This window comes from Typopeltis vanoorti, chromosome 12, assembly GCF_054136105.1.
Source record: "Typopeltis vanoorti isolate ZY-2024b chromosome 12, IOZ_Tvanoo_1.0, whole genome shotgun sequence".
NCBI lineage: Eukaryota > Metazoa > Arthropoda > Arachnida > Uropygi > Thelyphonidae > Typopeltis > Typopeltis vanoorti.
The window spans coordinates 46,432,753-46,458,886 of NC_143560.1; the positions used below are offsets into that span (position 1 = coordinate 46,432,753).

The following is a 26,134-nucleotide window of genomic DNA, read 5'->3' on the forward strand; positions in this document are numbered from 1 at the left end:
AAAGATTAAAACTAAGAAACATATATTGTAAACTCTTTAATAAATAAAAATCTTTACTAAATAAATTAATAAAAATTAAGAAATTAATAAATGGGTGAGGTGTGAAAACATTTCACAGTCAGTTACTTGTTTTCAATTAAATTACTATATGAAATTTTAGTTTTGGGCTCATCATTTAATATGTCGTGAAACTACTAAGTTTCACTATCTATATTATCATGACCTATTAAACCAAGTGTTAGTTATTATTTATCACATACATTTTTGGGGTGGAAAATCTAAGATAAAAATCTAATAATAAACAATAGTTTCTTCGGCCTTTTTTTTTATAATCTCAAATTCTTAATTATCCTCTGTTTCAATTTAGATAAAGCTCTTATGAAATATTACCTTCTTACTCTATACTAAAAAACTTCAGGCTACCCAATATAAACCTGCTGTGTTTACTTTAGCAGAGAAACATGACTTAGGAAATTATAAGAGGAATCCTTATATGGGCTTTTATAATCAATAGATAGCACTGTGTGTAGATGGAGGATAATATAGAGAAGACTGTGTGTAGATGGAGGATAATATAGAGAAGACTGTGTGGAGCAGGATGCCATCCCTTAATGAGTCCTTGGAGGTTTCACATAATAATAATTAAAATATGTATACTTTAATTATTATTAGTAGTTGTGGTAGTATGTTTCTGTGGCTGCCTTTATTGCTTTCCTAACTCAACAAACCACTTAGACTTTTTAATTTTTTTTCTATCAATCTATATTTATTTCATAACAACTTTCCCAAAAGAGAAAGCATTGTCACTGGAAGTAATGCTGAGGAATTTGCATTCAGCAGTGAACATACATATACTTAGAACAGAGTAATTAAGAGAAAATACCAAGAAAATTTACAATAAAAACAAAACATATAATAAGAGATGAAAACTAATTCCTCAACACACTTTGAATATACATCATCATCATCAAATTCCTAACATTATACACTCCTCATGGGGTGTATAGGATGTAATGATAGTAATTTATTTATTTAGCGTATGGCATAATACTGGCACATGACATCAGAATATATAAATACATATCAGCTCCGAGCCCCTACCTCTTTGATCTTGTCATGGATGTACTAGTGGAGGACGTTAAGAAGGAGGCGCCATGGAGCATGATGTTTGCCAATGATATTGTTCTCTGCGAATCATCTCGAGAGAAGCTTGAAAAGACCCTGGAAGAGTTGAGAAAGGTATTGGAGGAGAGAGACATGAAAATTAACTGGATAAAGACCGAATATATGTCAACGGGGAGTGACGAGGATATGATTATACAACTCCAGGGTGAAAGGTTAACTTCAGGAAAGAAATTCAAGTACCTCGGGTCGATCATCGAGAGGATTGGTGACCTGGATGAGGAAATACAGCACCGAATAACATGCATGCTGGATGAAATGGAGGAAGATGAGCGGGGTTGTAAGATGAAAGGAAAGCTGTATAAGATGGTGGTGAGGCCGGCGATGCTCCATGGCACAGAGACGTGGCCTATAACAAAGGCACAGGAGAGGAAGATGGAGGTGGCATAGATGTGGATGTTGAGATGGATGAGTGGTGTGACAAAGAAGGACAGGATAAGAAATGACTACATCAGAGGGGTGGTCAAGGTGGGGCCGATCGGTAAGAAGGTACAAGAAAGCAGGCTGAGGTGGTTCAGTCATGTAGAGAGAAGGAGTATGTTGATAAACGAGTGGAGCGTATGGAGGTGGAGGGAAGGAAGAAAAGAGGCAGGCCCAAACTCAGATGGAGGGATAAGGTGGCAGAGGATCTTAGGGAGAAAGGATAGAGTCGGGAAGATGCCCTGGAGCGGAGTATCTGGAAGAAGATTAAAGATGGGAACGTTGACCCCGTTTAACACGGGATAAGGCATAGCGAAAAAAGAAGATTATAGGATGTTATGATAGTAATTTATTTATTTATTTAGCGTATGGCATAATAAAGACACATGACATCAGAATATATAAATACATATTTGTACAGAACAATAAAAATGATACAAGTAATGCACATATACAAATATCAGATTTAAAAAAAAAAAAATTAAATTAAATAAAGTCTAAAATTTTAAATCCAGTTCAGACAGCCAATCAAAAACTGAAGGATCTGCCTCAAAAAAGTCTCTCAGGTCACCAGGGTAGGCTCTTATCCTGCAGTCCTCCACAATGTGCCGGGTGGTTTGGTTTATGACCCCACAGTCGCATTGGGGTGTAGGTGATCTTCCCATGTGTGTAAGCCGTCTGCACAGATACAACGTCCTGTGTGTATCCTATTTAGGCTTTTCCACAGATGACGTGGAAGTTCAATCCCTTTTGGATTTTGGTTGGGAAGGATATAATTGTATAAGTCTGGTGGCGATTTTTCTTTCCAAGTTTCTAGCCATTTCGAATTAACATTGAAATTGCTATTTACTAGTTCTTCAGCCAATATTAGTGAAGGCCATCGGGATTTAAGGCGATTCATATTTATATATGGGAGGTCTTCATGTATCGGCAACAGGGGATTGCTATTTATTTTTTTGTATTCTTTTACCAGAGCATTCTGTCTGCGCAGGTTCGGTGGTGCAATATTGCTCCAAGCTGGAAGCCAGTAGAGGGGAGTGGATTAGACACAACCGGTTATTATCCTCATCGCTGTATTTATTTGCATGCCGAATTTCTTGATATGAGGACTGTTAAGTCATACTGGTGAACAATATTCTGCCGCAGAGTAGACTAAGGCCAACGTGGAGTATCGCAGTGTAATAGCAGAAGAACCACATGTAGAACCACACAGTTTTGTATGATGTTATTACGGGTTCTGATCTTTAAAGAGAGATTCTCCAGATGTCTTTTGAAAGACAGTGTTCTATCCAGGTTAACACCCAGATATTTAGGGAAATCTTGGTGCTATGATAGTAATGATGAAACTTCTTTCATGTAGTACTAACTTTCAATTGACAATTTTTCCCCAAATTAATCTATTATCTGTCAAGACTCCAGCATTATCAGATTCTTATAAATCTGTTTTCCAAGATACTTTTTACTCTATCAATTCACCCACATCTTGGTCTCCCTCTGGGCTTTTTCCTTTCCAACTTGACAAAGAACACTTGTTTTGCTAATCTTTCCTCTTCTGTTCTGTTTAAGTGACCATACCATCTGAGATTAACTTTGTTAATACATTCCTGAAAGTTAACAATGGCAAGTTCTTTCCTAATATCCTCATTTTTAAATGATACTGCCAATGATGCCATCTGTTCAGTCCACTAATCTTTTTCAGAATTCTCATATCTGTGGCTCCAGTCTTTAATCTAGTGTTTTATTTCTAACCAGGCTCTTAGATCCATAACTTAAAATTGGTTTGAACGTTGTCTTGAATACAGATAAATTTTGTGTTTTGAGTAATTTCTTTCATCATCAACAAATTCCTGCCATGTACCCTCAAGGGGTGTACAGGATATGATAGTACTACATGAAAAATTTACATCATTACTAACTTCCGATCTACAATTTTCCTCCAAATCAGTCTGTTACTTGTCAAGACTCCAACATTATCAGATCTTATATTTCTATCGTCTAAGGGACTTTGTACCGTATCAATCCATCTATATCTTGGTCTTCCTATGGGTCGTTTTACTGCCACCCTGGCAGAGAACACTTGTTTTGCTAATCTTTCCTCACCCATTATGTTTAAGTGACCATACCATAAACATAATGAGATTAGCTCTGCTAACGCATTCCTGGATGCTGACAACGTCAAGTTCTTTCCTAATATCCTCATTATTAACATGATATTGCCATCTGTTCATGCCTCTAATCTTTCTCAGGACTCTCATATCTGCAGTCTCTAGTCTTTGGTCAAGTGTTTTACATCTGACCCAGCTCTCAGATCCATAAGTTAAAATTGGTTTGAACACCGTCTTGTATACAGCTAATTTAGTGTTTTCGCATATTCCATATGAATTTATTCAATTCACTTCCTACCATATCAGCTTTATTGATTCTGTTGTCTATTTCCATATTTAATTTACCATCTTCACTAAAAATCGTGCCTAAGTCGCTGAAATGGTTTACTTGTTCCACAGGTTCTCTGTTCACAACGCAGTTGACATTTTCAATGATTCTGCCTATTTTCATTGTCTTTGTCTTTTATTGCTGACCTTCATACCATATCTATTACAACAGTTATTCAATTTAGTCAGGGAATCTTGCAGACTTGTAGCAGATTTATTTAGCAGTATAACATCGTCTGCATAAAGCAAAGAGCTGACATTAACATCTCCAATTTTGATATCATGTGTTTAATATGACTTTCCTTCATAATGTGATTCATATAGGTAATGAATAACAGAGGGGATAATGTACATCCTTGTCTCACACCAGATTTAACATTAAACCATCTTACTGTACTTCCTTCAATTCTAATTGCTGACTTACAACTCAAAGTATTGCTTGATATAATGCCCAATTAACACCATATAACTGTAGCGTATTGAATAGCTTTTCTCTTGGCACCTTGTCATATGCCTTTTCCAGACCAACAAAACTTAAATACAGATCTCTGTTACATTCCCATGATTTCTTGACTATTTGTCATAAAGTGAAGATCTGATCCTGACAGCCTCTATTTGGCCTGAATCCAGCTTGTTCTTCACCAAGCTTTTCTTCCACAATTCTTCTCAACCGTTTCTCAAGTATACTCACATAAATCTTACCAGTAGGGAAATAGCTTTGTAATTCTCACATTCAGTTTTATTTCCCTTTTTATATATGGGTACTATGAGAGCTCTACTCCAATCATTGGGAATTCATCCCTCTGTCCAGGCTTTCTGAACTATGCAGTGCAGCCACTGTAAGACTTTTATATCACCATACTTTATCATTTCTGGTCAAATATCATCTACTCCTGCTGCTTTCCACATTTCAAGCTTTTGATAACTTTTTCTACTTCAAGTAAGGATATGTATTCCTGCCTGTATGCCTGTTGAGTGTTTTTTATCACTGTGCTGTCATCACTGCTTGTTTCATTTAACAAATTTTCAAAGTAATTACTCCATTCTTCAAGGATATCTTTTTCTCCCATTTTCATGTCACCTTTATCATCTCTACTCCTTTTACGCACTCTTTCCTCCATTTCTCGGCTTCTTCAACAACCTCCAGAATATTTTGACACCTTCTTGATATTTATTTTCTATGTTCTTGCCAAAGTCCTACCATGACTTTTGTTCAGCTAGTTGTACACAGTGTTTAGCTTTCTTACATTTGTCTCTATATTCTCTAAGAGCACAAGCTGACTTATTTACCAGGAACTTTTGATATGCTTTCTTCATTTCCTTAACTGCCTCTTTAACTTCCTGTGTCCACCATGAAGTTCTGATTTTTCTAACCTTAGAGACAACCTCACCACATGCCTCTCTGGCTGAATTAATCAGGGTTTTCTTCAAGGATTGCCACTGAATCTCCAAAGTTTGGTTCCTGTTCTCAAACCCCTTCATTTTTTTCTTCAATACTCTTTGTGTATTTTAGTCTACAGTTCACATCTGAGAGCTGCTCATCTTTTATTCTCTTCAAAACTTTCTTACATGAAATTTTTTCAATATGAAATTCAATTTTATCTCCTGCTCAAGACTAAATAGTGATCGCTTCCAATTTCAAATCCTCTGTACCTTCTGGTGCACCAGGGAGAAAACATCACTATCAACAATAACAGTCAATGAGACTTTTCTTATTCTTTGCCTCTTCTCTCCATGTGAATTTGTGCACATTTTTATGTTGGAACATGGTGTTAGTAATAACCAGTCCATGTCCTGAGCAGAAATCCAACAGGTATTTGCCATTATTATTATCTTTGCTCTTTTCTCCAAATTTTCCCAAAATATTTTTGTATGTTTCACAATCATTTCCTACTCTGTTATTTAGATCCCAAACAAGGACCAACTTTTCCTTTTTCATTGTGTCAGTTGCTTTTTCTAAAGCATCAAAAAATTCCTCCACTTCTACCTTAGTAGAACCTTCTGTGGAACCATAGGCATAAATAAGTCTCATTGTCCAGTTCCCCATTCTGATATTTGCCCAAATCTCACTTGACACTGCCTGCCATTCAAGAAGATAAGCCTCGTATTTTGTGTTGAATACTATGGCTACTCCTTCTTTTCCTTGATTGTCATTGCCTGAATATAACATTTTGTATTTATTGCTCAGAAAGATCTCACCAGTTTTTGTCTTTTTTGTTTCAGTCACCAATTATGTCGATCTGGTACTTATCTAATTCCTCAGCTAGCTCCATTCAGCCTTCTTCTGTTGATAGTACCGATCTTTGACTCTGGTGATGTTGAGTTGAAGTATGTTTTCAGATTTGTTCCACCAATAGCTGACTTTTCGCTGTTTGTCCTGGTTCCCTGGCGAAAACAACGGGGCCTTCTTTAACTGGGTGATGCCCCAGCTGATATGAAATTATGTCATGTTGTACCATCATTTTGCATTTTGGTTTAAGCCAATAAGAATACAATTTGGTCAGCTAAATCCTAAATTGCCACCCATCCTCGTTCGTTTAGTATCCAGGTAGATACCCAACAGGGTGCACCATGAGAAGGTGAGGACTGGACATTAGGTCAGAAGCCCTGGTCCTTTAAAGGCTATGTTGAGGTCTCCTCTCAGTTATACAGCATCAAATCATTTTTCGATCCTTAATTTTTCGATCACTTGGGTACTTTGACCCTTAAGTACCCAAGTGATTTCACTAGTAATTTCTTTCTTATTATATAAAAATTTATTCAGCTGACTTCCTTCTATTATTCATGTTTGTATTGAAAATGCTTAATAAATTTGAACACCAGACCCTCTCAAACATTCAAGCTGTATGAAAAATTCATTCATTCTTTCATAAGCCTACTATCAAAAATATCCTACCAATCAAATGCTTTAACAAACAGTTTCCCACCACACATACACAATCTCTTCATTCTCATCCTACCTAATGAGAGCTCTGGGTATTATCAAAATTTTCATATTTCAGAATCGAATGCCTGTCTACTAATCCTGGAAGTTAACTAAATTTGGAATTACAATGATTTCAGATAGTTAAACAGTGATCTACATTTACTGTGTGAGTGTCAGGGGGAACACTGTAGCTATGCTATTATAGTGCAGCAATGTGTAATATCCAACATGCACAATATATAATATCTGTTTACACTTCTTACGTTAAGCTTTATATCTAAATTAAGTTTAAGCTTAGATTTTACAACAAGAAGATGCAGGTATCATGACTTTATATGTAGAACATCCTATGGAGTTCACAATAGGTCTTAACGGTACATCTTCAAAATACATTCTCAAAATACTTATCTAATATGTTTCCTACAATTACTGGAATTCTTCATTCATAAAAAATTCAATATATTTTAAGAATCAAATTTCAGGATTATCCTTACAACCCACAAATCTAGTAAGTTTTGCTGTAATTTTACTCTTTACAAATATCCTCTGACAGATAGAATTGAATTGCATCATAAAGACTTTCCTCCAGATATTGTAAAATTATAAATTATTCGACTTTTTCATTAATTCAGAATGTTTAGATGCCAGAACAAACTGTATAAACAGATAGAGGGAAGAGCTATAGGGTCTCCCCTGTCCCCAACTCTAGCAATTACTTGATGGAACATTTTGAATAACATATTCTGGATGTTTTTTCACCTAAACCAATGGTTTGGTTCAGATACACTGATGATGTGTTGGCTGTATTGAACTCCTCCTTGTCTGATCTTAATGAATTTCTTTAAAAAATGAATTCAATAAAACCAAAAATCAAATTTACCTTGGAAGTAGAAGACAACAATTGTCTTCCTTTTCTGGATGTTCTCATTCTTCTATGTCAACCAACTGGTAGTCTACAGTTCTCAGTATATACAAATGGCATACAAATACAAAACGATGTGAGGAGCTTAAGGATATTCCTCAGCCATAGCTAAGTTAGCCGGTCTTGAGCATGGACAGCTGGGTTTTTTCCACAAGTTTATCTGGGGTTTTTCATCCTGCAAGCAAGCAAGCAAACCAGCCACGTGAACACACACAGATTACAGTCAGGAATACTGACCCAGCCATAGGCCTGACTCGTCAGCTATGCTGGTTCCGAGCCTGAATAAAATTTGGGGGACTGAGATGGTGTCATACCTCCCCATAAAAAAGGGACTCACAGCCGTTGTATTATTATTATTGTGGTGACATTAAAGAAATGAAGGAACCATTAGTTTATACGGGAATTGTGATGAATGAAGTGGAGGTGAATAGTCTATTACAGAACCTTAATGTGAATACATCTATGGGATTGGATGGTATACCGGCACGGGGTCTTGCGTGAAGCGACTAAGGAATTATCAGTGCCCTTGACCATGTTGTTTAATCTGAGTCTCGGGTCTGGTTTAGTCCAGAAGGTATGGAAAGAGGGGAAAATAGTTTCACTGCATAAAGGAGGATCCAAGACTATGGTTGCAAATTACTGACCGATCAGCATATCAGGAGTCGTTGTCAAGGTCTTGGAGAAAGTAGTCAAGGGAAAAATACAGGAATGGATTGATGAAAACAAGATACTGTACAGGGGACAGCATGGCTTTGTGAAGGGTAGATCATGCCTCAGTAACTTGCTCAAGTTTTATAACAAGGTGATGGCTGAACTGGATAAGGGTAATGGGTTTACAGTGATACTGCTGGACCTGGCAAAGGCATTTGACAGGATACCACATGGAATTCTAATCCGTAAACTACAACATATGGGAATGGATATAGGGTTGATGAGATGGATAGGTGGGTGGGTGGTTGATGGAGAGATATCAAAGAGTAGTTTATTCAGGAGTAGAGTCCAAAAGACGGCCTGTGACTAGTGGTGTGCCGCAGGGTTCTGTTCTTGGACCACTGCTGTTTAATCTGTTCATTAACAATATAGGGAAGGATCTAAGTGGAAAAGTTCATTTGTTCGCTGATGATGCAAAGTTGGGTAGGGCGATAGTGAATGCAGAAGATGTCAAAATCTTGCAGGATGACTTGAACAGATTGGAGTTCTGGGCTAAGGATAATGGATGTTAAATTAATGTGACAAAATATAAGGTTATGCATTTTGGGGTGAAAAGATTAGCAGCAGTATACCACATTGGTGGAACTGTACTCAGGAGATTGATGAGGCCAGGGACTTGGGAGTGTTGGTGGATAGGGAGATGAAGTTTATGGGGCACATTGCAAAAGTAGCTAAATCAGCTCATCAACTCACTTGGTTGTTGAAAAATACCTTGACGAGCAGAGACAAGCAAGTTATTGTACCTCTGTACCGAGCCTTGATAAGACCTCATCTCGACTACTGTGTCCAGATTTGGTCATCTCGGTTCCTTCTTGATGGGGAGAAGGTGGAGAGGATCCAGAGGCGAGTGACTAAGATGATAGAGGTCTATGAAATGAACCATATGAGAACAGGTTGAAGATTTGTGGGTTGCAGAAACTAGTTGATAGGTGGAAAAGGGGAGATATGATTGAGACATTCAAATTGCTAAAGGAATTCTATAGGATTAATTCAGAGGATATTTTTGCAATCAGGACTGGTGGTGGGAGAACTAGGGGACACCTATGGAAGCTGGGCAAGAGTGTGATTAGCAGGGGTGTTAGAGCTGGGTTCTTTACTTTTAGAGTGGTAAATGAGTGGAATAAGCTGCTAGAGTCTGTTGTGGGTGCTATGACAGTGGGCGAGTTCAAGGCAAGGTATGATAGATACTGTGAGAATGTCGTATAGTTGTGTGGACATGATGTTTAGGGCCTCCCTCGTTGAGTCTAAGGACTCCCTGGAGTCGCCCGAAATAATAATAATTATTATTATTATACGAAACTACTACTACTACTACTAGTATATACAAAACCAACTCACTGGTAAATACACTGATTCTAACTCTCATCATTTTTAGAAATATGGTGTAATCAAATCCTTAGTTGACCAGAGCTCACAAAATTTGTTCTATAGATTCTCTTCTAAACAAAGAACTGTTTATTATCAGAAATACCTTTATCGCTAATGGTTATAATGCAAAAGCTGTTGAAAAAATAATCAATACTTATGGCAGTCATCCTAATTCACCATAAGAAACAATGACCAGAATTTGTATTCCACATGTTAAAGGACTTTCAGAAAAAATAGCGAGATTACTTTGGCAGATTAACGTACAAGTTGCTTTCCATTCAGTATGCAAACTTAATACTTCCTTATCTCACCTAAAGACAAATAACCTCTTTCTTATCGTGGAGTTTACAGAATCCCCTGCTCTTGTGGCTTATGTTATTATGGACAAACTGGTCAATCTGCACAAATTCATCTTGAAGAATTTCAAGAATTTGTATTCCACATGTTAAAGGACTTTCAGAAAAAATAGCAAGATTACTTTGGCAGACGTACAAGTTGCTTTCCATTCAGTATGCAAACTTAATACCTTCCTTATCTCACCTAAAGACAAATAACCTCTTTCTTATCGTGGAGTTTACAGAATCCCCTGCTCTTGTTGCTTATGTTATTATGGACAAACTGGTCGATCTGCACAAATTCGTCTTGAAGAATTTCAAGACGAATTTGTGAAGATCGACTAAGTCTAAAGTATACAAGTAAACAAATCTGGTATACCAAGCCATGCATTATCTACAAAACACAGGATTCAGTGGAGCAAAACCAAAATGTTACACAAAAGTTACTTTCTTCTGAAAAGACTCTACAAAGAAAACTGTGAAGTACACATTCACAACCCAAACTTGAACAAAAGAGATTGTCTAAAACTTTCTCAATTTTCAGAAGTTATATTAATTAATACTCACCATTTATGCATTCTTTAATTTGTAATTAAACTGTTTATATTTAAAAATAATTTATTAACTATATTAATTTATTGTAATTTATTTTGAATATATATTTATTCAGATGGAGATATTCTCCTGCAGCTGATAACGTACATAATATCACATACTTTCAATTGAATTGTAGTTTTTTTTAGTATTTTTCTATAACTATATTGACAATGTCTTTGAAACTTAGCTGAAAATTTTACAAATAAAGACATTAAAATTAAACGTAAATGATTCTGGTAATAATATTTTATGATGTACTTACTTTGGAACAACAACAAGGAGTGTGACCATGTAATCAGAGCCAAGAACAAAATGCTCCTTCTTTACTAAATCACCAAGATTTCGCATCAGCAAGCTGCCACTGTATATAAAAATTTATGTAAACAATCCATTTTATGATAAGTAGATCACTCAAAGAAGATTTTACTATCAAAATTATTAACAGTATATAACTTATATAGCACAATATAATGAATAACCTATTTTGCTGTGAAGCACTGCCAAGTTAAGTGTCATTTGCTCATGTGAATGTTTTATATCCGGGATGCCCAAACATATTTTCTTTTTAACCTGTTAACATACAAAGACGTCTGTGACAAGTCTTTTGTTTATCGCACCAAAATTGATTTTGACGTATCACAGACGTTACGAAGTTTGCATCAATTTCAAATGAATTTCGTACAAAGACATCTGTGACACGTCATTTGTTTATTGCACCAAAATCGATTTCGACATATCGCAGACGTTATGAAGTTCGCGTCAATTTCAAATGAATTTAGAGTTCAAAAATAATTTATATGTCAAAGGATTAAGAAAGTACTAACTTTAAAACTACTAGTACCCTGCATTTGTGAAAATTTATGAATTAAGAGAACTATAGTAAATAAAATTGGGATAAATACAAATGATAGAAAAAAGAGTATGCGGTTTTCTTGGTGAAACAAGTTCTTATTTGCTGACATTTATTTAATAAATAGATAGATGACAATATTTATAAAATATTCATTTAACTAATGCTGCCTTACTGGCCACTGAGCAAACGAATGTATATTTGTATATACTCCAGATGATAACCTTGATATGAAGGTCGAAACATCGGGAAATTAAAATAGTTATTTATAACACAGTTGTAAAGTCCATAACTTTTAAAATGAATGCTGATCACCGTGCAACATTAAAAGAAAGGATTCTGATAATTCATGGAGATTCGATCCACAAGCAATGCAATAAATATGGTAAGTTGAAGATTCATGTTTCTGGTTTGATCAATCGACTGGCATTTTTAAAACGTTTTAGGGACAATAATATCATTCCGAATTGCATCAAACTAAAGAGAAAATTTACCTCAACAAAGGCGCAATGAATATACCACCGCATGGAGAAAGCATTACTCAGAGAACATATCCAGGCTACTAGAAAAAACTTGGCCATTACTCAAAACCAGGTACAAAATGTAAAATCTGAACTTTCAAGTTACTTGAATGCAGATATTTGGATTATCCTCGAAAAGATTACGGACAACACGGTGAACCATATCCTTCAAACTAAGAAAGGAAATCTCATATCCAAATTTCATAGACTAAAAGATTGACAAAACCAACGGACATATTTGAATTTCTCCATGGTGAACGTTAACAACCAACCAGAAGCAAGAAACAACAGGAGCGACCAATCACCTGCAGGTAATAGTAACGTAGTTAACCTATCCAACCACGCCTTAAACAAAGATGAACTCTCGCTACTCAGCAAAGGTCTAAATTTTGCCGTAGCACCCAGATCGATGAACGAGCTAGATTTTCTTCGTAATATTGAAAGAGGCTTAAGATTCATCCCAAATATCATAGCAGATAAAATACGTTTAGAAACCACCATTTTAAATATAAATTATAAGAAAACAATAACAAGCAAATTAACGAAACACGAATTAACAGTGGTGAAATCATTAAAATCAAATCCGAACATCGTAATAACTAGAGTCAATAAAGGAAGTGACACTGTTATTCTAAACCAAACCACATATTTAGAAAAAATTAATCTGCTGGTCTGGGATGATAGTAATATATCAACTTACTAACTACGACCCAACCAATAGAATAAAAAAAGAAAACAGAGAAACTACTTAAATCAATTACTACATGGCCCGAAGATACAGTCAAAAAATTATTTCCGCACTATGCTCATTCCCCAAGAATTTACGGTCTACCAAAGATATACAAACAAAACACACCACTCCAGCCAATAGTTGAAGGTATAGACAGCCCAAATTATCACCTAGCCAAGAAATTAGTGGCAACATTCAAGGAGTTGGTAGGTCATTCCCTCTCCTATATCAGAAACACACAACACTTCATAAGCGTAATCAAAGATATTACATTAGAAAAAGATGATTTATTAGTCAGTTTTGACATCTCTGCCCTCTTTACGAATGTCCCAATCAATGACACAATTCTTCTTTTACAGAACAAATTCCCTCCAGATATTACGGCGCTCTTTGCGCATTTATCACGTTCTGGTTATTTTGTATGGCAAAACACTTTCTACCTTCTACCCACAAAAAGAAGGCACAGTCATGGGCTCACCATTATCCCCATTCCCATCTGTTAACTTCTATATGTAACATTTTGAGCAACATGCTCTAGATTCCTCTCCTTTAAAACCCAAAGTCTGGCTTAGATACATTGACGATGTTTTCACGATCTGGCCCCATGGGCCGCCAGACACTTTCCTTAGCCACCTACACAAACAACACAAACACATATAGTTCACAACTGAGATTGAAAAACCAAACTGGTTTTTCAATCTCAATTGTGGACTATAGCATGTGACAGGTGTATCTAGAAACACACTTCTGTTTCTAGATACACTTGTCACATGTCTTCCTTCTGGCAGACATATTCACTGTTTATCGGAAATCGACACATACTGGCCAATATATATACACATAAACTGCTACAACCACCCAACACAAAAACTAGGTGTCATTAATATTCTAAAAAACAGGGCTTTGAAGATCTGCTCCAATGAACAAGCACTGAAAGACGAATTTAAAGTTATCAGCAATACCTTTCTAAAAAATGGTTACAGCCAAAACACTATTAACAAAATTCTCTACAAGACCTCAATAAAAAACAAAGATAACCCAGACTACAATAAAACTATAACCATTCCTTACATTAAAGGGACATCAGATAAAATAAACAGAATACTACAGAAATACAACCTCAAAGCCACCTTTAAACCTCCTGCAAAATTAAAAAGCTTACTCAACTCATCCAAAGACCCACTCCCTCCGCTGGCGCACCCTGGAGTATACCATATTTATTGCACCTGTAATCTACTGTATATAGGGAAAACAGGACGCACAATTCATCAGACAAAGGGAACATAAATGACACATTAAATATAATAACAATGGTGAAGCTGGTCTTTCTGATCATGCCCTGAACACTTTACATAGAATTGACTGGAAAAGCACCCGTTGTTTACATCACATTACTACATGGAACCAAAACATGGTATGAACGCAAATTTAAAGAAGCCTATGAGACTCTTATCAACCACCCCAATCTGAACAATAATAATGGTCAAAAAATCCCAAGTATATGGAAGGCACATATTCCACCCACAGAATCTTTCTCTCTAAGAGTTATAATCCAGAATCTTAAATCTAATATAACAATTGTCATGTTAAAAATAGGACATCATTGTTACTGTAAGTAAACTATCTATATAAAAGAATGTTTTCTCCTATGTTATCTTAAAAATAATTTAGCTTTGATGTAGTTTCTAAATATTTAATTAATTTTTAATTTTTTTTTTTTTTTTCAATAGAGGTCATGCCAGTGGAATAACCAGTGATCAAATCATTGTTTCTTTAGCTTACTGTGTGAAATGAAACTCAGCTTGTCTTTGTATATACTCCAGATGATGACCTTAATATGAAGATCGAAACGTCGGAAAATTAAAACAGTTATTTATAACACGGTTGTAAAGTCCATAACTTCTAAAATGAATGCTGATCACCATGCAACACTAAAAGAAAGGATTATATAGCACAGAACAATAATAAATCACATGTATGATATCCCAACATGATATACAATATCAGTTTAATGACAGTTTATGTTTTAAAAATCATTCTGTAACTATATGTTTTGAAATTAAAATAACTTATTTCTGATATAGTAAAGCATAGGCCATAAGAAAGTCAAATAAGCAATTCTTCTTGTGTTTTTTTCAATATGGTATACTGTAAGTAATACCATGAACAATATCAAACACAGAAGCTTAATTTATTATTATAATTTATATAAATATCTTTTTTTTTTAATTTGTGACATGACAAAGAAATATGAAAAAGGATCTCAGAAACTCTGGAGGGAATCAAAAAATCCATAAAAATGACAATTTAAAGATTATCCTAGTTAATTTTATCTCTGTCATCAATTGATGATAATGTTCCTTGTACAGTCCATGAATGTACAGGATACTATGAGCACCACGTTATTAAGTTTACATTATTACTACTCGTTTCCTATTAACACTTTTCTTCTAAATTAATCTGTTATTTTCAGACCTCCAATATTATCAAATCAATCTTCTAAGACAGTGATTTTCAACCTTTTTCATAACATGGCACACCTAGACTAATTATTAAAATTCTGTGGCACACTAAAAATATGTTCTTTTAATTTTTTTGATGATCTGGCAAAAAAATAGGCATAATTTTGATTGATTTACACATACAAGAAGATGGAAGACCAGACACTAATAAATAAATGTGCAAATCACAACATTATTTCATTCAATAAATTTGTTTTCATAAATCTCACGGCACACCTGAAGACCTCTCGTAGCATACCAGTTGAAAATCGCTGTTCTAAGACATCGTTAAGTGGATCAAATCTATCTAGCTCTTGTCGTTCTCTGGGCCTTCTTCCAACTGTCCTGACATTAAATATCTGTTTTTGTAACCTTTCTTCATCTGTGACTTTATGAACAAGCAAAAATGGCATACTTACAATCACTGATTTATGCTGCAGCAAAACCAACAAGGGAGGTACTGAGAAATAAATTGGCAGTCTTGCTTCGTTTTATTTACTGCAAACATATTGAAGTTACTGTCAATTATGCTGACACATATTTTGGGGGAGATGGAGCTAGGAAGGTTGCAAGCCTCAAAAGCCATTTAAAAATAATAATAATAATAAATGGCTTGAGAAAATAAAGCCAGAATAGGTAACCTTTTCATAAATAGTATATATAGAAAGGCTTAGTTGTTGATTATTCATAATAGTGCTTCATGGTATAAACAACATCATAAGAGAAAAAAAAAAAATTTATTTATTAAACTTACTAATATTCCAATGGTTTTCTACCCTGCATCTTCGGAGAAAAAATTATAACTGTAACAAGCGGCACAGCCACTAAACTAAATTATTAGAAGCAATCAAACTGTACAAGGGGGAGGTCTAGAAAGTTCTGATAAACACCTAGAACAAAAATGATATTAACTGATCTACCATTCTGACCAAAGCAGGCCAAACTGCAAGCACAAGGTGCTTTATATATTCCAGGATGTGAAAAGGATGAAGCTGATCTTTAGGAGAAACAAATGAGGATAGCTAGCTAGCTAGCTGAATGGGTGACTTAAAAGTGGCATGGGGATTCTATTTGTAGAGAACTTTAGCTATATTTTTTGATATGCCCTTAATATACGGGATAGGAATAGTTTTGTTGTGATCCTGTGTGTTGGTTGCAGGAGGGATGGGGGTACATGTAATATTTTATCTATGTTATACAGGCTGAAAGTCACTGGCTAAAAACGTGTTGCAAATGATCCTGAGTTCAGTTTCAAGGGCTGCGTCATTTTAACAAATAGTCCTGGCTAAGTAAGTAAATGTTTTAAGGATGCCATACTGTTGGGATCGATGGTGGTGGTATGATAATTTATGTAAATACCTTCCTTTATGTGTGCATTTTCTGTATATGGAAAAGAATAAGGATTACGAAGTCATACCATTATTGTATCTGGAAAGGAGAAACAATCATTACTTTCTTTTTCTACCGCGAAGTTTATTTTAGGATGTTCAGATACAATGAAAATGTATCCAATGTATCTAGGCCATAAAAATCATCAACAGAATGCAGCCAGCCCACTGGTTTAAATATAGCTGTGTTGAGTGCTTGGTTTTCAAATGTTCCATGTAGAAGTTGGCTAGTCATAATAAAATAAGGAGGGGGGGGATATCAGTCCCATCCAACTGTCTGTATATTTTATATTTTTCCTTTCCATTAGAAGTAACCAGAATAAATAGTGAATTTGAATAATTCAGTTATATCACAGAGGAACTGTGACTAAATAAGGTCAAGGGTCTCTGCCAAAGGTGCTATAGTGAACAGTGAAGTAATGTCATAGCTGACCACGTCAGAATATGTCGAAGTTAAATTTTTTATTCAAGTTTTAAAGTGTAGTGAATTTTTAATATAAGAGGGAGAGTTGAATGTGAGGTGGAAAGTGATCTGGTTGAATGTTTGACCAGTTTGTAGGTGGGGTCAACTATTGGACAAAGGGGTTTATTAGGTTTGTGAATTTTTGGGATCCCATATATCCTGGGTGGCTTGACATGAAAAGGTTTAAGCTTTTTGGTTATCTTTTAGGCCAAGATATAACATTTTTTTAATAATTCATATACTTTTTCTTTTGGAATTTGGTACAATCCCACTCTGATAAGTAGAGGAGTCTTTAAGGAAATGATTCATTTTTCTGTTATAATCTGCTTGGTTCATAATAACAGTACCATTTCATTTATCAGCTTTGGTTATAATAATTTTTTTTTGTTCTGTATAACTGTTTAAATGCCAATATTTCTTTCAGCAGAATGCTATTCTTGGGAGGTTTGGATTTTGTCAGAACACTAGCCATATCAAGATGAATGTTAGTAGCTAATATGGGTGAGAAATCAAAGATACCACATTCCACGCTAGTCATTATTTTCAAAACTTGTACAGCAATCCCTCGATTAGTGTGCCTAATGCATTCTTTAAAACAGAAGCATTAATCAAAAACGCACTAATTGAATATATATATTACATAATAACCTATGGGAAACAGTATAATTCATTCCTCAAATTTCTTTTTTGAACCTTAATTTTTTTATAAAAGAATTAAGGTATGTCTCAGGGCCTAGTTAAAGGAATACCATGAAGCTGAAAGGCAATAAAACATATTCAGAATATAAATTTTATTATTCTACTTCTTAACAAAGAATTGAGCTAACGTAGTTTGGTGGGCATTTTTTTTTTTTTTCATACAACCGACAGTATGGCCCTATTGCCTCTTCTACTCTTCTATTCGATGATGAAGAGAGAAGCAGTAAAATTCTGCAAATTTTACTGCTTCTCTCTTCATCATCGAATCTTTTTCACACATCCACTTATTTGTTGACTAATTCACTAATTCTTTTACTCATGATTAAAGCTCAGGAAAATACTTGAAAATAAAAAAAAAGTAAGGAAAATACACTCATATAACATTGCAAAGGAGGCACGCGATACGACCATCAAAATCATCACTTGTCTTGGTGCCAAGAACAGTCGATTCATGCTGAAGGGGAGAAAGAAATGAAGGACATACAAATCGGTCACCAACACATGAAATCACGTGCTTTATAGATAAAATTTCCCAACTGTTATACAAGCAAAATAGTTACACTTTAAAAACTACAATGATCATAAAAGAGAAGTTCATTTTCCGATGTGTAATAATAAACAACTCATCCCAGAAGACGGATTGATTACCCTATTATCGGAATGGATTCTCCTTTTTGTGACATGCGCAAAAGTGTCGAAGGGTCTCAAATCTGGGCGTACTATAGCAAACAACATAAATACTGGCGGTAAATTTTGGAACATAGTATACATAGTGTACATGGAAATAGCGTAGTAGGCCATTAAAGATAAGTTTGTAAAATGTTTTAAATAGGTAACTAAATTATTTCATTCTAGTGAGTGATTTTTTAAAATAATTAGCCATAAAAATGTATAGATAGAAAATTTTTAAAATCTGTAACATTTATTTTTAAGATGTATATAGGCACACTAATCGAATTTGGGTATCGAAAAAAAATCTTGCACTAATCGAAAACGCACTAATAGGGGGCGAACTAATCAAGGGATTACTGTACTTTTTTTTTGAGGATGATAAGTATGGTTGCATTAATTTGCCAAATATTCTGGGAGACAATCCTTTTGCGACCAGATAGCCTGACTTCTTCAAATTAACTTTATGGTTATCAGGCCCATAGAGGCTGTCATGTTAGGACATTAGTTCTGTTTCAGTTATGATTTGAATTGTTTCTAATGATTCAGTTTAGTAGCCGTGTGTTATCAGAGTTATAACTTATAATTAATAATATCTCTTCTTCTTTCTTCCTTCCTTCTTACCTTGCAGTGTCGAGGATTTTCTATTCATTTAACCACTACCTTATATCAAGGATAAGGTGGTTAGCCCTATGCCTCCCAATGTGGCCTTTGTCTGTAGGTATGTGTGTTCATGGGCCAGTTTGCCTGTTCTGGAGGATGAAAAACCGGAGTTTCCAGGTGAAAAAAATCCCTACCTCCATATGAGACTGGCTAACTCACTTTTAGTCAAAAGAGACCAGATAAAGGTTCCATTCCTCACTTCACTGACAGAAATTGAACCCAGGTCTTTCTGACCAAAGGGCTTTGTATATACTGACTGATCTATGGAGATTCGATTAGTAATATCTTGCTGGTAGAAAACTAGTGAAATATTACTAAGTTTAATAAATTAATATATCTTTTCCTCTCTTGGTGTTGCTTATACCATGAATTACAAACTATTAAAAAATTACTATTACAAATTTTCATAAATAGGTTTTTTTGTAAGTGTGTCCCAGTCAGCTGTTCTGATTTATGGCGAAATGAGGAGAAAAAAGTGGGTGGACATGAGTAAACTTACTGAAAATGTTCCTATAATTTGAATTTATTTAATCAACACTGACCATTTCTGGCCATACGAACTTCAGATTACATATCTACTGTAGATATCTATTAACTGATATCTAGCTTCTTTCTATACACAGCAGAAGAGCCTATAGCACCACTGTGCTACAAATAATTATAAAAAAATATTTATAATCATAAATTGTTAATTAATAAAGTTAAAAAATCATCAAAATTATAGGTATGATTAATGATATCTTTAAGCCAAATTTAGTACAAAGAAATAATACAAGTTTAAGAATATTCAATGTTTTAGCTAAACCTGTTATATTATTATGGAAGTTCTTGTGCATTTGATCAATTAAATGCACAAGATCTTCCAACAGGGAAATTTGGACTAGGAGACGACAGGAATGAACGTGGAGAAAGATTAATCGAATTGCAACCAAAATCAGTTAAAAATAGATAACACCTTCTTTAAGAAAAGACTTCGACAAAAATGGATATGGAAAGGACTGAATAATATAACAAAAAACGAAATAGATTACATCCTAACAGCATGAATATAATCAAAGATGTAGGGGTCTTAAATAAATTCAACATAAGAAGTGACCACAGAATGCTAAGAGAAAGAAAAAGTATAAACAAAAGAGTAGAAAGGAGAAAACATACAAAAGACGAAGACGACAAATGAAATGCTTGAACAAAATAGAAAAATATATCAAACAAAAATATATAAAAGGATACTGGAAGCAAAAGAAAAAGATGTAAATACTCTAAATCAAGATATCATCATCATCATCAAATTTCTAACATGTATCCTCAAGGAGTGTACAGAATATGATAGTAGTACATGAAAAATTTACATCATTGCTAACTTCCTATCTACAATTTTCCTCCAAATCAATCTGTTACCTGTCAAGACTCCAACATTATCAGATCTTATATTTCTATCTTCTAAAGCACTTTTTACCATATTAATCCACCAATATCTTGGTCTTCCTATGGGTCATTTTCCTGCCAAACCTGATAGAGAACATTGCTTTGTTAATCTTTGCTCTCCCATTCTGCTTAAGTGAACATACCACCTGACATTAGCTCTGTTAACACATTCCTGGATATTAATAATGTCGAGTTCTTTCCTAATATCCTCATTTCTAATATGATATTGTCATTGATGCAATCTATTCACACCCCTAATCTTTTTCAGGACTCTCATATCTGCGGTCTCTAGTCGTTGGTCAAGTGTTTCACCCGGCTCTCAGATCCATAAGTTAAAATCAGTTTGAACACTGGCTTGTATACAGCTAATTTAGTGTTTTGACTAATTTCTTTCTTCTTCCATATAAATTTATTCAGTTGACTTACTACCATACCAGCTTTGTTGATTCTGTTGTCTATTTCCATATTTAATTTACCATTTTCATTAAAAATTGTGCCAAAAGTAGCTGAATTGTTTTATTTGTTCTATAGGTTCTCCATTCACAATGCAGTTGATATTTTCAATGCTTCTGCCTATTTTCATTTTCTTTGTCTTGTTATTGCTGACCTTCATACCATATCTATTCCAACAGTTATTCAATACAGTCAGAGGATCTTGCAGACTTGTAGCAGATTTATTTAAAAGTATAACATCGTCTGCATAAAGCAAAGAGTTGACATTAACATCTCCAATTTTGATATCAGGTTTAATACCACTTTCCTTCATAATGTGATCCATATAGATAATGAATAACAGAGGGGATAATGTACATCCTTGTCTCACACCAGATTTAACATTAAACCATCTTATTGTACTTCCTTCAATTCTAACTGCTGACTTACAACTCAAATAAAGACTAAGTATTGCTTGATATAATGCCCAATTAACACCATATAACTGTAACGTATTGAATAGCTTCTCTCTTACACCTTGTCATATGCTTTTTCCAGATCTACAAAACTTAAATACAGATCTTTGTTATACCATGATTTCTCAACAATTTGTCGTCAAGTGAAAATCTGATCCTGACAGCCTCTATTTGGCCTGAATCCAGCTGCTCTTCACCAAGCTTCTCTTCCACAATCCTTCTCAAGTATACTTGCATAAATGTTACCAGGAACACTCAGTAGAAAAATACCCCTGTAATTCTCACATTCAGTTTTATTTCCCTTTTTTATACATGGATACCATGAGAGCTCTACTCCAATCATCTGGAATTCATCCCATTGTCCAGGCCTTCTGAACTATGCAGTGAAGCCACTGTAAGACTTTTATACCTCCATAATTGAGCATTTCTGTTCGAACATCATCTACTCCAGCTGCCTTTTCACATTTTAGGCTTTTGATGGCTTTTTTTACTTCAAGTATGGATATGTATTCCTGATTGCATGCCTCGTTAGTGTTTTTTACCACTGTGCTTCACTGCTGCTTGTTTCATTTAGTAATTTTCTAAATAACTGCTCCATGCAGCACGCATATCTTTTTCTTTGGTTTTAGTGTCATCTTTATCATCTCTAATTCCTTTTATAGCACTCTTTACTCCATTTCAGAGCTTTTTCAACAATCTCCAAAATATCTTGCCACCTTTTTGATATTTATTTTCTATGTCCTTACAAAGTATTCCCATGACTTTTGCTTAGCTAGTTTTACACAGTGTTTAGCTTTCTTACATTTGTCTCTGTATTCTCTAAGAGCAAAAGCTGACTTATTCATCAGAAACTTTCAATATTCTTTCTTCTTTTCTCTTCACTGCCTCTTTAATTTCCTGTGTCCACCATGGAGTTCTGATTTTTCTATCCTTGCAGACAACTTTACCATATGCCTCTCTGGCTGTTCAATCAATGTTTTCTTCAGTACTTGCCACTGAATCTCCAAGGTTTGGTTCCTGTTCTCAAACTCTCATTTTTTCTTCAATAATGAAGTATTTTAATGATATAAATTTGTGCATTTTAGTCTATAGTTCACATCTGAGAGCTACTCGACTTTTATTCATTTTACAACTTTCTTACATATTCTTCTTTTTAATATGAAATTCAATTTTATCCTGCTCAAGACTAAATGGTAATCACTTCCAATTTCAAATCCTCTGTACACGCTAGTGTCCTGCACCAGTGAGAAAACATCACTGTCAACAATAACATAGTCAATGAGATTTTCTTATTCCATGTGAATTTGTGCACATTATTATGTTGGAACATTGTGTTAGTAATAACCAGTCCATGTCCTGGTTAGAAATTTCTGCATGAAATTCCTGAGCAGAAATCCAACAGGTATTTTTCATTATTATTAACTTTGCTCTTTTCTCCAAATTTTCTCAAAATATTTTTCTGTGTCTGACAATCATTTCCTACTCTGCTATTTAGATCTCCAACAAGGACCAACTTTTCATTTTTCATTGTGTCAGTTGCTTTCTCTAAAGCCTTAAAAAATTCGTCAATTTCCATTAGTAGAACATCTGTTGGTCAATAAGCACAAATAAGTCTCATTGTCCAGTCTCCATTCTGATATTTGCCCACATCACTCTACTTGAAATTATCTACCATTCAAGAAGATTAGCCATGTATGTAGTGTTGAATAATATGGCTACTCTTTCTTTTCCTTGATTGTCATTGCTGAATATAATATTTTGTATTTATTGCTCAGAATGATCTCACCAGTTTGTCTTTTTTGTTTCCGTCACCCCTATTATGTCGTTCTGGTACTTATCCAATTCCTCAGCTAGTTCCATTTCTTTGCCATTCAGGCTTCTTATGTTGATAGTACCAATCTTGAACTCTGGTGATATTGAGTTGGGGTGTGTTTTAGGATTTGTTCCAGTAGTTGACTTTTCACTGTTCACCCTGATTCTCTGGCGAAAACAATGGGGCCTTGTTTAACTGGGCGATGCCTCAGCCAGCATGAAATTCTGTCATGTTGTACCATCATTTTATATGTGGTTTAAGCCAATAAGAATACAATTTGGTCAACTAAATCCCAAATTGCCAACCCATCCTCGTTTGTTTGGTATCCAGGTAGATACCTAACAGTGCGCCACGACGCAGTGAGGATTGAACATGGGGTCATAAGCTCTTGTCAGTTCTCCGCATTCCTTTAAAGGCTATGTATGTGGAGGTGTCCTCTCAGTTATACAGCTTTGACCGTTAAGCACCCCTAAACCAAGATATTACAGATATAATCATAAACAGCTTAAATACAATAAAAAGAACTACAGAAAAACAGCAGAAACTAACAAAAGAAACTCTGAACTTAATCTAAAAAAGAAGAAATTTAAAATAAAACTTAAATTAGATAGAAAAGGCAGAGCTAAACAAAGCCATCAAAAAAGAATAAGGAAAGAAATAAGAGACTATAAAAAAAAAATTAAAAAAAAAACCTAAAAGAAACTATCGAAAAAAGTAAAAGCATCAAAACCACTATGAGAATATCACATGAATTTAAAGTACAAATAATCAATATTTGTACTTTTAATAATAATAATAATAGAATTGAAAATTCTACAGTAATTTATACAGCTCCAAACAGCCCAATTAGGACACTGAAATCCACTATGACGTGGAAGTGCCATCATTGATTGAAGAAACAGAAAAAGCTTTAAAAGAAATGCCAAATAATAAAAGCTTGGGACCAGATAAAATTACAGCAGATATGATAAGACATGGAGGAAGAGAATTACTAAAAAAAAAAAAGTTCAATGCTTTTTAATAATGCTGACATTCTAAATTTTTCTAATCTAAAAATCCGGTCATCTCTGGATTTTTAGATTCGAAGCAAAAATAGTCCTTATATACAAAAAAGGAGATCATATAGATCTAAAAAACTACAGACCAATCAGCCTGCTTTCACATATGTATAAACTACTCACCAAAATACTAACCAATAGGATGAAAAACAAATTAGAGTTCTCACAAACAAAAGACTAATGACCACCTCCAAAGTATTAATCAGATAATAGAAAAAAACAAATGAATATATTATATCACTTTGTATGGCATTCATTGATTATGAAAAAGCATTTGATACAATGGAAAGAACAGTAATAATAGAGGCACTAAATAACCAAGGTATTGAAAAACCATACATACAACATATCAGAATGCAACAATTAATATACAATTAAATAATCTAAAAGCAAAAATTAAAATAGACAGAGTAATAAGACAAGGCAATACAATGTCACCAATAATATTCAATGCTTGCCTACAAGAAATATTTAAAAATCTAAATTGGGGAAAAAAAAGGTATCAGAATAAATGGTCAAAATCTAAGCAACTGAAGATTTGCAGATGACATTGTTCTATTTTCCAAAACACCCGAAGAGCTAAAAGAAGTTATTAAAGAATTAAGCACAGAAACCAACAAGTCTGGTCTCAACATAAATATTGATAAAACTAAAATAATGTACAACAAACCACAACCAAAAGATAGAAATAAATGACAGAGAAATAGAAAATGTAACTAAATTCAAGTATGTATGTCAAATAATTAACAGATAGAAATTGTGAACATGAAATAAAATAAAGAATAAACCAAGGATGGAGACAATTTGGAAATTACAATAAAATTTTTAAAGAAAACATAACTATCTGTCTAAAAAAAAAGCATATGCATAATAGCAGCTATGAGATATGGAGCAAAAACGTGGTGCATCACAAGGAGACTGAAAAACAAATTAGGAGCTGCATAGAGAAACATGGAAAGATCAATGTTAGACATAAAAAGAATAGATAAAGTAAAAAAACATAGATAACAAGAAAAAAAAAACAGGATTAAAGGACATCATTAAAGAAATAAAAATGAAAAAATGGAAATGGGCAGGACACATCGCAAGACAGGGAGACAACCACTGGACAAAAATTTATACAGAATGGCAAGCACGAGAAGGGTCAAGAAGATCTGGCAGGCCATCAGTGAGGTGGAGAGATGAAGTACATCATTCAATGGGAAACAACTGGAGATTATGGGCCAGAGACAAAGAAATGTGGAAAAATATGGAGGAGATCATCGTCCAGCAGTGGACAGATAAGGATTGATGATGATTATATGGAAGTGAAACATGGAGAACGAAGAATAGCAGAGAATAAAGAATAACATCAGCAGAAATGAAGGTTCTAAGAACAGCAGGTTACTAAACCAGATTTAAAAAAAAAAGAAAAAAAAAGAGATTTTACAAGAACTACATCAAGAATCAACTTTACAAACAATACATAATCATAGAAACAGAGGGATTCAACATTTCATCAAATAGACAACCAAAAAGAACTAAACTATACATAGAAACAAAAAGAAATAAAG

The 26,134-nt window shown here is 34.5% G+C and overlaps 1 protein-coding gene across 1 annotated transcript in view; it reads right to left on the reverse strand.

Moving 5' to 3' along the window:
• Positions 1 to 26,134, reverse strand: part of Vha44 (V-type proton ATPase subunit Vha44) — a 147,845-nt gene that overhangs the window by 66,253 nt on the left and 55,458 nt on the right. Inside the window, exon 7 of the mRNA XM_090402018.1 lies at positions 11,156 to 11,254. Coding sequence (XP_090258144.1) covers positions 11,156 to 11,254 — 99 coding nt within the window. The remainder of the gene's footprint in view (positions 1 to 11,155; positions 11,255 to 26,134) is intronic.